The sequence below is a fragment of the Euleptes europaea genome, chromosome 8 (assembly GCF_029931775.1).
Source record: "Euleptes europaea isolate rEulEur1 chromosome 8, rEulEur1.hap1, whole genome shotgun sequence".
In the NCBI taxonomy this organism is placed as follows: Eukaryota; Metazoa; Chordata; class Lepidosauria; order Squamata; family Sphaerodactylidae; genus Euleptes; species Euleptes europaea.
The window spans coordinates 29,119,576-29,131,409 of record NC_079319.1 but is presented as its reverse complement, the minus strand read 5'-3'; the positions used below and the strand labels follow the sequence as shown (position 1 = coordinate 29,131,409).

Sequence of the window (11,834 nt, the reverse complement as noted above, 5' to 3'; positions counted from 1 at the left end):
CTAAGTCTCCACTAATTACACTCTGGATCCTTCTGGACCTCCTGGCACTGTTTGCAATTTCAGCAGAGGTCCCTCAGCCCTGGTGCAGAGAGCCTGGCACCCCAAGGTCTGTCTGTGCAGAGGGTCCACCATCATTTGGAAGAAGAGCTTCTTCTGCTCCACAGGCAGCTTTCAGCATCTGCATTGTCAATGAGGCTCCGTCTCTCTCCCCCCCAACAACAACCCCCAGAGAGACTCAAACACAGTTGTGGCCTTTAAATACACTTTATGGGGGGCAGGGTTGCAGAGGCAATGGAGCTAGGAGCCTTGGTATCCTCCTCTTTGCCTCCTGACAGAAAACAGGTGTGGCTTCCCATTAAGGTGCAGGAGCAACAGGGTCCAGCCATCTGCATACAATGGACGCTTTCAAGGGTGGGCTTGTTCTGTGGGCAAGGCTGTGGGTGAAACGGAGGGTCAGCAGTTGGATCTCCACCTGCAGCAGACAAAAACAAATACAAGTGCATCCGCAACAAGTGGCTGAGGGCTTGTTGGTGGGCGCAGAGGGGTCCCTGAGAGGTTGCCACAGAGTTCAGTTGGCAGTCCTTTGGGAGAGTCTGTAGTGTCAGTGCTGCAGGGCCCACCCCTGGCAACAGGCTTGTGCCATCCACAGCACCCTCACCTGTCTGCAGTTCCAACACCAGTAACTGATGGGTCTTTCTTGGCATGCAATCCATGGGGTGGGGGGGTTCTCATGCAAGGGAATGGGTCCAGGGAGGCCTGCACTGAGCATGGTGGGGCTGAGGTCAAGATTCCCCCTCCTCACTCCCTGTTCAAGGGGGTGCCCGGCAACTGGCAGAGCTGACAGCAGGGTAATGCTGGCAACCTGAGCTACCCCTCTGGCACCTGTTCCACTCCAGCCCCCATGCACCACACCCCCTTGTGTGTGAGGGCCATGGTGGGGGGGGTTGTTCTGAGTCTCCTGCTGGTTGCTGGACACAGATGGGAGAGGCAGCGTGGCCTCAGCAGCTCCTGGCCACACGGGAAGGGAAAAAGGGAGACAAGGATGGGGGAGCAGTCCCCAGCTCTCCGGTCAGTGCGCATCTGCCCCATTGAGTCTTGGCTAAAGAGATGGGGTACCTGTAAGGGTTCTAAACTGGGAGAGGTCAGCCACATGGACTTTGCTCTCCCAGCTGGGTGTTGGTGCTCACCCTGTTGTGCAAAGGGGTGCTTTCCCCGCCATCGAGGTGCTGCACCGCTCGCTCTAATAAAATTTTACTGCGTAGATAATCCAATTTTGGGATGTTTTTCCTGTCTCTGCCATTTTCTTAGATGGCTGATATGGTTATTTGAATATTTAAAATTCATGTAGGAGGCTCACCTTGGTGTCAGAATATGTTTTTGAGCTCAGTAAAGCCGAATGTCCTATTATATTAGTCGCAGAGGCAGCCATTTTCCCTGCAGCCGCCATTTTGCAAGATGGTGGATCTTTTTTGACATTTTTGTAGGATGCTCATATTGGTGTCAACATGTATGTGTTTGGGGTCGATAAACCAAATATACTATTCTTTTTCTTGTAAAAACAAAACCAAGTGTTTTAAGGTTAGTAATATTTGAGTTGGAATGATAAGTCCAAAGAAATTGTTATTTTTTAATGTTTGTAATATTGGGACTATACTGGGAGGTACAATACCACTGAATGCAAATTTGTAACTTTAGAACAAACTTTAGCTACCAAATGCATTTTTCCCCAATACAATGCTGCATTCAAAAACAAAGTTCTCTAATTGGAAAAGTCTTGTTTTCCTACTGTTTAGGTTGTGGGAGTGCCAAAACAACACTGAATTCACTTATTAAAGAAGATCAAATATTCATACATCATAAAGCCAGAGACATTAGATGTTACAAATACATTTTGCTAGCTCTTATTCAGAGGAGTCCAGACAATGAAGATGAAACTAATATTAACTATTTCCTACAAATGTATACATGCCACAGCTCAGCATTTATACAGCGATTTATTTTATGGAACAAAAATGCAAAACAACGATCTTTTGATCTACAGCATTTGACTGGAAGGTTTATAGTCCTGGATCCACAACAGCCCACCTAAAATATATATGTAAAGGTAATGTATAGTGGTGGAAATTTATTAAACAAATACTTCTCCCAAGTTTGGAAAACGTGCCTCTAATTATGAGGAAATCCAAAAAGTCTTCTCTAAGGTTAATATTCAATGAAGTTGAATCCCTTGTCATGGTGCAAGGATACTTTTGGATCCAAACTAATATTAAAAATGAAGTGAAACATACCCTACCCAAGGGATTGCCCAACAACCCACATTATTGAAACATTGTAGCTTTTGCATACCAGCACATGGACCGAGATATTTGCTGAGAGTAAGACACTGGCTGTCGGTCTACAAGAGCCTTCATCTCAGTGCACAAAGTTCAGAGATTAACTGAAAAGGTGATACCAGAATCATTAGCTTTGAATAATAATCTTTATTAGTGTATTTTAAAAGGTACATGGTAATCCTGAGCTACTGCTTTCATACATTGAACAGTATACAAAGACTTTAATGTACAGTTTGAAGGATATTTATTGTGCTCCAAGTTTTCATCCAAGCATTGCTTTGCCCCCAAAAGGAATACAGGTAATTTAAAATACTATATACAACCCTGGAACATCCACATTAATCTACTCTCTTGACCCCATTATCTAACAACTACAGTATCTAAAGAGCTCAGAGTATTCCTTCAGAATTTAGAAAAACTTCATGTAAAACTTGGGCAGTGCAATAACTGGTCCCCTTATTCTCTTGTGAACAGGCTTCATGAAATTACATTTTCCATCTGACTACTTATCAGTGTTATACTGACCAGTTATACATTGATGGAATGATTAGAGTAAGTGTTTACTCTGCTTCATTTCATATCAATTAGTGTAAAGCTATAATATCTCCCTTTGCAGTGAACAGAGAATTATTCTCCCATTAGAGAAAATAAACCATGATCCAAACAAAGCAAGAGGTAACCCTACATCACCCTATAGTCAGCTTCATTTATAAAACAAGTCATATCAAATACTTCCCTTACTTAGACCCTGTAAAGGAACTCATACAAATAACTGTTTCATAACTCCAATCATGGCTTTGAGGATTTTGCTGTAAAAAGGTAAAAAATATTAAGTCCCAGGGTCCTTCAAAAAAAGAAAAAAATTACCCGAATTCTAATTGTGGATAAAAGAACTTTTTAAAGTCTGACTACCAAAATATTGCATTTCTTGACCTGGAAATCTGAAAGCATGTGGTGTTTACAAATGATGTCACTCTATCAAAAGCTCCACTCTTCAAAAATGATGCACACTCAGTAAAGCCACTCTGATCTTAGGCAAACGTTACAGTAAGCAGTCCAAGCAAAATGCTTTTTGCTTAAATTTTAAAGCAAGCCACTTTGATTGTTAAAGTGTACTTACAAATGTGAAGCAGTTGTAGAAACGTTTATAAACACTTCTTGCTTTTTGCATACACATACCCAAAGGGCACAGACCAATGTTTTATACAGAAAAAGAATACTGTAGGATGGAGTTCAATACAGCAGTACTTTTAAGACAGATGTATGATTGTGTAAACAAAGCTTTAGTATTCAGAGCTTGAGAATCTAGCAGCAAAACAAACTATTTGCATATAATGTAGTGCAATTAACATTTGTTCTTAAAGGATTCCCCAGTCTTAAAACTATTTGTAACAGAATGGAAACATTAAAGGAAAAAGTTTAAATTACTCTGCTCATATTATTGGAATTCAAGAGATTCCCACTTTCTATAAGCTACCATTAAGGAGACTATGCGAAACTGTGTTCTGGATAACTGACTTTTATGGCTCCCCAATAACAAGCTCGAATTAGGCAGACCAAGCCTAAGAGGTAAGCAATAGCCCAAGAAACATACGTGGCATGAAAATTTCTGGCAAAGTCTTGTGTACCAACCTATATAAAAAGAACAAGAAAAGCACAAGGAATTAATACTTTGATTTTAAAACTTCAGATGTTCTATATAAATTAAGATTCATATCAAAAATGAAAAATAGTTGGCATGAAGCATTTGATCCTTGTACAACACATTCAATGCATAAACTTACTTTGGCCACATCTAGATAACTCAGTCATTCTGCACTCCAGAACATGTTTTTCTATGATGCAGAAACAGTTACAAGATGCTCTTAAAGACTGTGCCAATAAATAGAGCCTTAGTTAAACTGCACTTTATTTTTGGGCTGTGAGATAAATAGGTAAAATATGGGAATTAAATTATTTTGAGAACTTATGGGTTCCCATGCAACTGGGCATGGTGGCCAGCACAACCTGACCAGATTTTTCCCAGGGAGAGGTTGCCAAAAGGTGGGAAAGCTAAAGATGGGGTAAGATAAAGGTAGGTTGGCTGGTGGGTGGGAAGGAAGGAAGCAACAAATAAGGGGAGGGTATGGTGGCTTTCAGGGAAGGAAAATGAAGTGCCCCCCACAAGTCCTTGCAGGTCACTGCTTGTACTTGTTCTAATTTTAAGTGTCTGGAGGAGGGAAGCTTCCACTGTAACACTCCAACTGTTTTCTGAGGAATTTTGCTGTTCTTGCTACATTTGTCTTTAGAGGGGCAAATACGAAAACATTCAAGGTGACAGAATGCCTTCATTGTATATAATAACTAGCATAATCAATAAAGGTTGGTTTTTCTAGCAATAAGTAATATATTTGCAAACTAATCGTATGGTTGTATATACAGAGTTCAGCGGTATTTACTAACAGATAAGTGTGCATGGGATTGTAGCCTAAATTAGAGGAACAAGTTCCTACTGCAGTTAAAGACAAATTAAAATATATAGAGAAAAATCTTTGTAACTATTCAGGATCATAGTGAAAGTTCAGGAAACTAGGACTTGCATTTTTCCATGCTACTTCCTTTGTTACTGTTGATATCAGCAAGAGAGGCAGCAATCACATGGAGATTTTGTTCCTGTTTGGCATTCCAAGTTAAGAGTGGGTTTTTTGGGACATGCATACAACATTATTCCCCATATCATCCATTTTTCCCTTATCTCCATAAGAAAGGGGGATGGAGACTTACTTTTATACAAATGAAGCTGGGAATTTAGAGGAGCAATATGTCAATTCACAATTTTCAAAAAAATCTTGTAAAAGCCCTTGGCATGCGGATTAGTGGCCGGGGGCTGGGTTGCAGTAGAAACTGCCATGATGATGATCTGCTGCTGCTACAAATGCATTTGTGTTTGCATTGCCAATGAAAGCTACATGGGGAATCACTACCACATGGAAGCAGACTGAACTTGTGTGTCTATGGCATAGAAGAGTTTAGGCAAGTAGCAGTTCTTTTATATGTGTAGTGCACTAAGTTATGGGACGCTCACTTTTATTAAACTTTCTCTCTTCTTGCTCCAGACTAAGCAGGGCTTCAGAGGAAAAGGAAGACCCAACCAACTTGACTGATGGCACCAGTCTTGTATTTAAACATATCTAAACAGAGTTCTTACATGAAGGGTGTGGGGACAGGTATACGGAACTCTTCCCCCTTCTCCATACCTTCACGCTCTTTAGTGGGGGGAAAGCCACTGCATGTGCCTGAAGAGCCCACACACTCTGGACACTTCAAATTGCACTTCCTGCTTGGGGCAGACCCATATCTAAAGATACTGGTCAGCTGCCAACATACGTTTGAACCATGCAAAGAGGAGTTTCACACCCACACAGACCAGCTGTTTTCCCATGTTTACTCTTAAAGATAGGCATCATGTTTCTGAAGAACAACCTATAGAAGCTGAAGTGAACTGAAGTGTTTTTAAAATATATTTTGTTGGGTATTTGCTCACAAATTCTTTATTTTTAGGATACATTATCAATACACTGTAGACTCCCAGAAATTTAAAGAGGTTTGGCTAGCTACAAAAATACTTCTGGCTTTGTTCAACTGCAGCATACCATTAATCATACTACTCACAGTTAATCCAACTCCAATGAAGATAAATATCATTCCAATGGTAATGTATGCACAGCAGCGTCTTCGGGGGAGCGCACATCCAACAGAAGAGCTGAAAACAAACAGTACAGCAGGACAAAAATTAAGCACAAAGCCAGGTTTAACATGGAATTCAGAAATATTGCTTTAAATACACCAGAAACAGGAAATGGGCCCTTGGATGACAAAAGGGTTGCTAAGGAAGACTGCAGTGAAACTGAATGAACTGTTTGCATTCATTTTCACTGGTGGAGAATGTGGGGGGAACTTCTTATTTCTCTTCCATAATACTAGGATTTGCAGGCACCTAATGAAGCTGATGAGCCCCAGATTCAGATCAGAACAAAAAAAAGTACTTTTCATTTGAAGAGTAATTAATTTATGGAATTCACTGCCATAGAATGTGATGGCAATCTCCAGTTTAATTTGCTTTAAAGGGGGATTAGAAAAAAAATTGTGTCAGACAGGTCATCAATGGTTATTAGCAACTGTGACTAAATAGAACTACCCTGCCAGAAGAAGTGTTAGAGGCAATAGTGGGGGAGGCAGAACCTCCACTTTTTTCCTGCTACCTACAAGGAACACACACAGCCTTTTGGTTCAGCCAATTGATTATACAGATCTTTTCTCCAAGAGCAACCCTAGCTCACCTTGATCACCTTCAGATTCTAGGTTGATACATTCCAGAATATTACACTGGAGTCAGTTAGGCCAAAGGCGCTCCCACGAGAATCACTGACCAGTTCTTAGTGATACAAGCTAGGTCAACATGCTCATCCTGAAGCACATAACAGTAGCTGTTGCATTTATTACTGATATGACTAATATGCACTAACTGGAGGAAGACAAAACTGGCACCACTTCCTGTCTTTGTTCACATTGAGGAGATGACAAGATGGAGCAAGAGCACTCATGCCTCCTCTTTTCCTTCCATCTTGCCATGCCTCAAACCTTATATGTCAATAGTAGTGTCCTGTTACCACTCCTCTTAACCAAAGTGGCAGTGCACATTCTAAACTGATCTTATATGCCTCCAACCCAAAACATACTTCCTGAAATGTTCTCTGCAGATGTTAGAGCAGACACAGATCATCCTAACTTGATTGGGATGGGATTCACACCAGATAAGCAGCTAATGGTCAATAAATACAGTACTAGTTTCTGGGCCAGTGCCTGGAAGAAGGGAGCATATGTTAGTAAAGCTGTTCATCCCCTACCTTGTCAGTACTATCATATCAGGCTGACTTTACAACTCCCCTCCCCTCCCTGGGTTCAAGACAACATTTCTTGGCATTTACACTGGGGGAAAATGCAGTTTTTACTTTATATACTACTGGACCTGAACAAATAATGCATTATGGCTGAATGTAACCTCCCATCTATCAAACTGGGGGGATAGAGGAATTGGTCAGATACGTTCTCTAAGTAGAACAGCATTCAAATCGATTTTCCATAGTATTTTTATTACCCTGAAATGGGAATGTAGGCTGTAAAAGGAAACCCGTTACCAATTCTATGTCTTCTGCTATTTGATAACAAACAGAATGGGATATCTGGTACAGAAATCAGTTGTCACTTTACTGTGTTGGTTTTCAGACTATTTCTTGAAAAATATGAAAAATACAAGATAATTTGCTTCATTCGTACTTATAGAATTTGGTTTTACTTAGTACAGAATTTATTTTTTTTAAAGCAGAAAATACAATTTGTCCAAGTTTAAATTGTGTGTGGCACAGCAGTGAGTGCACACCCCTGGTTATTAGTGAGTGTTTTGTCTTGGAAGAATACCGCTAGGTTTACTGCATAACTGCAAGAGCACATAGAAGTGCCATCATAACAATGTCCTTACATGCTCCCTTTCTTTGGAGACATACTGAAGCTCACAGTCTGGAGCCTCATTCATCAGTATTTTAAAGATGTTTTTTGACCAGCTTTTGGTGACTTGACTACACAGTAGCTGAGAGATAGGAAGGGAAGCTATTAGAATGCACAGGTATTATTTTAGTCATTTGTTGCTTTTAATTGTGTTATATCCTTTGACAAAGCAAACTAGCAATACGTGTACCGTAATTATTCTGTTCATTTCTATGAAATGAGAGCAGCGGTGTGTCATTATTCTACAAGAAGTCTATATCATAAGTCCAGAACTGGTCACTTGGAAAATATTCAGCAGAAGTAGTTCATTTAATTGAACACTATAAGCTGAAGCATGTGTGAAAAGTGGAGGGGGATCTTTATTATTTGACAAAATACACGGACTAAAGTGAAAAATAATAATTGAAGGGTGTACTCTCCTCTATTTCCCTAGGCAATTCTGAATACATAACAACAATTCAAACTTGGCAATGCTAAACACAGTTTGTTTCAAAGTATGAGTTTTATACTGCATTAAGGGCCAAACCAGCCAAGTTACAGAGAGACAGCTGTGGTCATTAATTTAATTACATTATTTATATATGTCGGAATTCAGAATAGAAAAAACAAACAACTAAATTACCATGTGATCAACCAGAAACTCCAAGGCTCAAATTAACTAAACATTCAGAAAAGGTCCATATGACTAGCGTGTGACTAGAATTTAGAAAAAAAATCTTACTGGAATACCTTCAAATTGACTGGCTTAAGGAGCTTTACTACAATAAGGCATTTCCAAGTATTCAAACTGAAAAGGCAAAGATAAACTCAGTGGAGCACTGCTTATTGAGGCTTTCAGGCTGATGTTCAAAGCTTTCTACTGGGCCAGACATCGCTGTAATGAAGCTTCTATCAAAAGGGTGATCTGTGAATTCCACAGATATTGAAAGCTGCTTTACATGTAATTTTGGTTTTCAAAGGAATGATTATTTCCATGTAGGAAAATGTGACTATATATTATACTGTTTCTATGTAAGAATGAATATCTTGCTCCCTGCCCTAACCCCAGAGCATGCATTTGTATCAAACAAACCTTATTCAACTGAAAGAATTAAAGTTCAGTCATTTATCTGACTAACATCAAACCAAACAAACACCTCAGTGCTAAACACTAGCTCAGTGAAGTCTCCATTCTCTTAAATGTGTTACCAAACGTAACATATTATTGAGGTGCAAAGAAGGGTAATAGTCATTATGGTGCTGGGGTTAGAGTGTTGGACTAGGAACAGGGTTCAAATCCCCAAGCTGCCATGAAGTTTCCTGGGGCATCTTGGGCCAGTCAGTTTTTCTCGGCCTCTCCTACCCCAGTGTTGAGGATAAAATGAAGAAAGAAGAATCTTATTTATGCCACACTGAGCTCATTACAAGAAGAGTGGGATTAAAATGCACAAGAATTAAATCTGAGAACTGCATATCATAGTGTGTTGCATTGAGTTACAGGCCACACCAATAGTCCACATAGACACAAGTGTCAAATAACATCACAATAGTACATCTTTATGTGCATGTAACTGACTGTCATGCTTCTTTAATCAGACAACACCACATACTTGTCTTAAACTGATTGACTCAGCCAACACACACCAAGTAAAAATGAAGGATTAAACTGGATACCTTAAATAAAGCATTACTGTTGTAGCAGATGGAATATTTGGTCTGAGAACCAAGACACCCAGATTCATGCTCACCCACGAAGCTCAATAGGTGCACCTGGGCTAGTTATTTTCTTTCAAGTTGAGTTACTTCATAGGATTGTTGGGAGCATAAGTGGGAGTAAGGGATTCCATGTATATCACATGAGCTCCTTGGAGGAAAGATGAAGTACAAATAAAAACATCTGCTTACAAGTGTGCTTGAAATATTAGGCTTCACTGGGGGACAAATGTCCCCCTACAGCAACACAAGTTGAACCTTACAAAAAGAACTCAGACGGCACACCTGTATCCAATTCCCAGATGTTTTCAAAATCACCTTCAACTAGTCACTGAATAAAAGTTTTATAACTGCTGGTCTCCTAACAATCTGAAATAATCTCCAGTGGGTTTAATGGGGTATCTCTAAACTTGGTTCAGATTCTGTACTAGATGCAGAAAGAACTGAATCATAGAATCATAGAGTTGGAAGGGACCACCAGGGCCATGAAGTCCAACCTCCTGCATAATGCAGGAAATTCACAACTACCTCCCCCCTCCACACCCCTACTGACCAGAAGATGGCCAAGATGCCCTCCCTCTCATCATCTGCCTAAGGTCACAGAATCAGCATTGCTGACAGATGACAGATGAAGTAAACATAGTTAACAAGGATGGTGTTAGTACTCTCGTTTCCTGCTTTCTTTTTGTTCCTTGCCCCATAACAGCTTCAAAATGTGGAGAGAGCATTCACCCATCTCTCACCCAAAAAAATATTTTCATTCAGGCTGCAGGTCTTCTGCTGTACCCCTCCTCACACACCTTGCTATTTGCTGCTCTTTCCATATAATGTACCATGATCTCCAAGTACCCTGCACAGATTTATCATTGAACCAGCACACTCTGCAAATGTTTTAAGAGCTGCACACACCTCTGTGGTGTTCATCCATGTAGTGAAACAGGCTTACAGTTGCCATGGAGCCACTAGCTTGAGTTTTCATCATTCTTCTATTAGCATACCAAGAGGACAACCACCTCACAGCCACCACAAGTATACCAAGTCACCAAAATGCTAAAGGAATCACTTATCGTTCATGAACTCTGGGCAGCTGGCCCACCTGACTGCCTGCTGCATAAGATGGCTCAGAGGAAGTGTCCTGCCAGGCATAGGGGCTGTCAGCACAGTGTTCCCAGTGGGGTGAGGTTTGACCACTATTGATTTCTCTGGTTAGGGGCCAGTGCAGAGTGCTAAGTTTGAGTATCTGGCACTCTTGATTAACCAGCAACCCTATTCCCCTTGGATGCCAGATAACAAAGCCATTACTGTATTTAACATCAGCTGGTACTACTGAAATGAGTAAATGACTACCACTCCAGAAAGGCTCCTTAATTGACATTGGATGCTTCTTTTTGGTTCTAAACCAGTTATTTACCTGCAAGAAATACTCAGTTATACCAATACTATCTGATAACTGTCCTATCAAAATTACCACAATATTTAATACTTTGGCAGAGATGGTGAATTAGGGTGGGATCCACCAGCAATCCATCAGTGGAGGCCAGTGAAGTAGCAGATCTTCTCCACCCCGTAGTCCCTTCTAGCCTAGGCAAAGTTGATTTCCATGGATGAGAGAATCCACGTGGCGCAACAACCATGAGGGTCAGAGGGCTGCAGTAAGGACAGGGAAGGAAGCAAAATTGACCTCCCTTCTCAGCTGACTGAAGAGGAGGGAGCACTTTTGCAGCCTCCTTCTTCCTCACTGCTGCCCACTGTCCCAGACGGCTGTTAGTCCACAAGGGTCCCCTCACCCCAGGAATCAACTTTGCCAGGGCTGGAAGGGACTGATGGGAGAGGAGCAGAAAGCAGAAGCTCTGCATCCCTTGCATGACTGGATCACTAGAGCCACCCATTAATCTTCACACAAATTAAAAGCCAGGCATATTTTTCTAGATCAACTACCAAAGAGCTTCTTTGCTACTCCATGTCCGTCCGTCCCCCACTTTTATTTCTATGTCTGAAAATATTTCTATGGACTATAACAGAATAAGATAGTTTTACAATCCAGGCTTTGTTAATTTCAGCTTTCCTTTCAATGATTATCCAAGCAGCTGCAATCAAGCAAGAATTTTCAAAAGCTCTTGACTTGGGAAGGGGAGGAAAGCAGATGGAAGGGTGAAGTGACCTTCATCATCAATATTTTTCAGATGTAGAAAATAACTATCTACCCATCAGTGAGACCTAATGAATAAAATCAATGTCGCCCTAAAAATACACACAGCAGCAGCA

The 11,834-nt window shown here is 40.7% G+C and overlaps 1 protein-coding gene across 1 annotated transcript in view; it reads right to left on the bottom strand.

Moving 5' to 3' along the window:
• Positions 1-3,214: 3,214 nt before the first annotated feature.
• The window catches only part of PIP4P2 (phosphatidylinositol-4,5-bisphosphate 4-phosphatase 2), a 28,120-nt gene continuing 19,500 nt past the window's right edge, over positions 3,215-11,834 (bottom strand). The window contains exons 6-7 of the mRNA XM_056854396.1: positions 5,985-6,075; positions 3,215-3,965 (exon numbers count right to left, since the gene is read on the bottom strand). Of these exons, the coding sequence (XP_056710374.1) occupies positions 3,822-3,965; positions 5,985-6,075 (235 nt within the window). The 3' untranslated portion in view covers positions 3,215-3,821. The remainder of the gene's footprint in view (positions 3,966-5,984; positions 6,076-11,834) is intronic.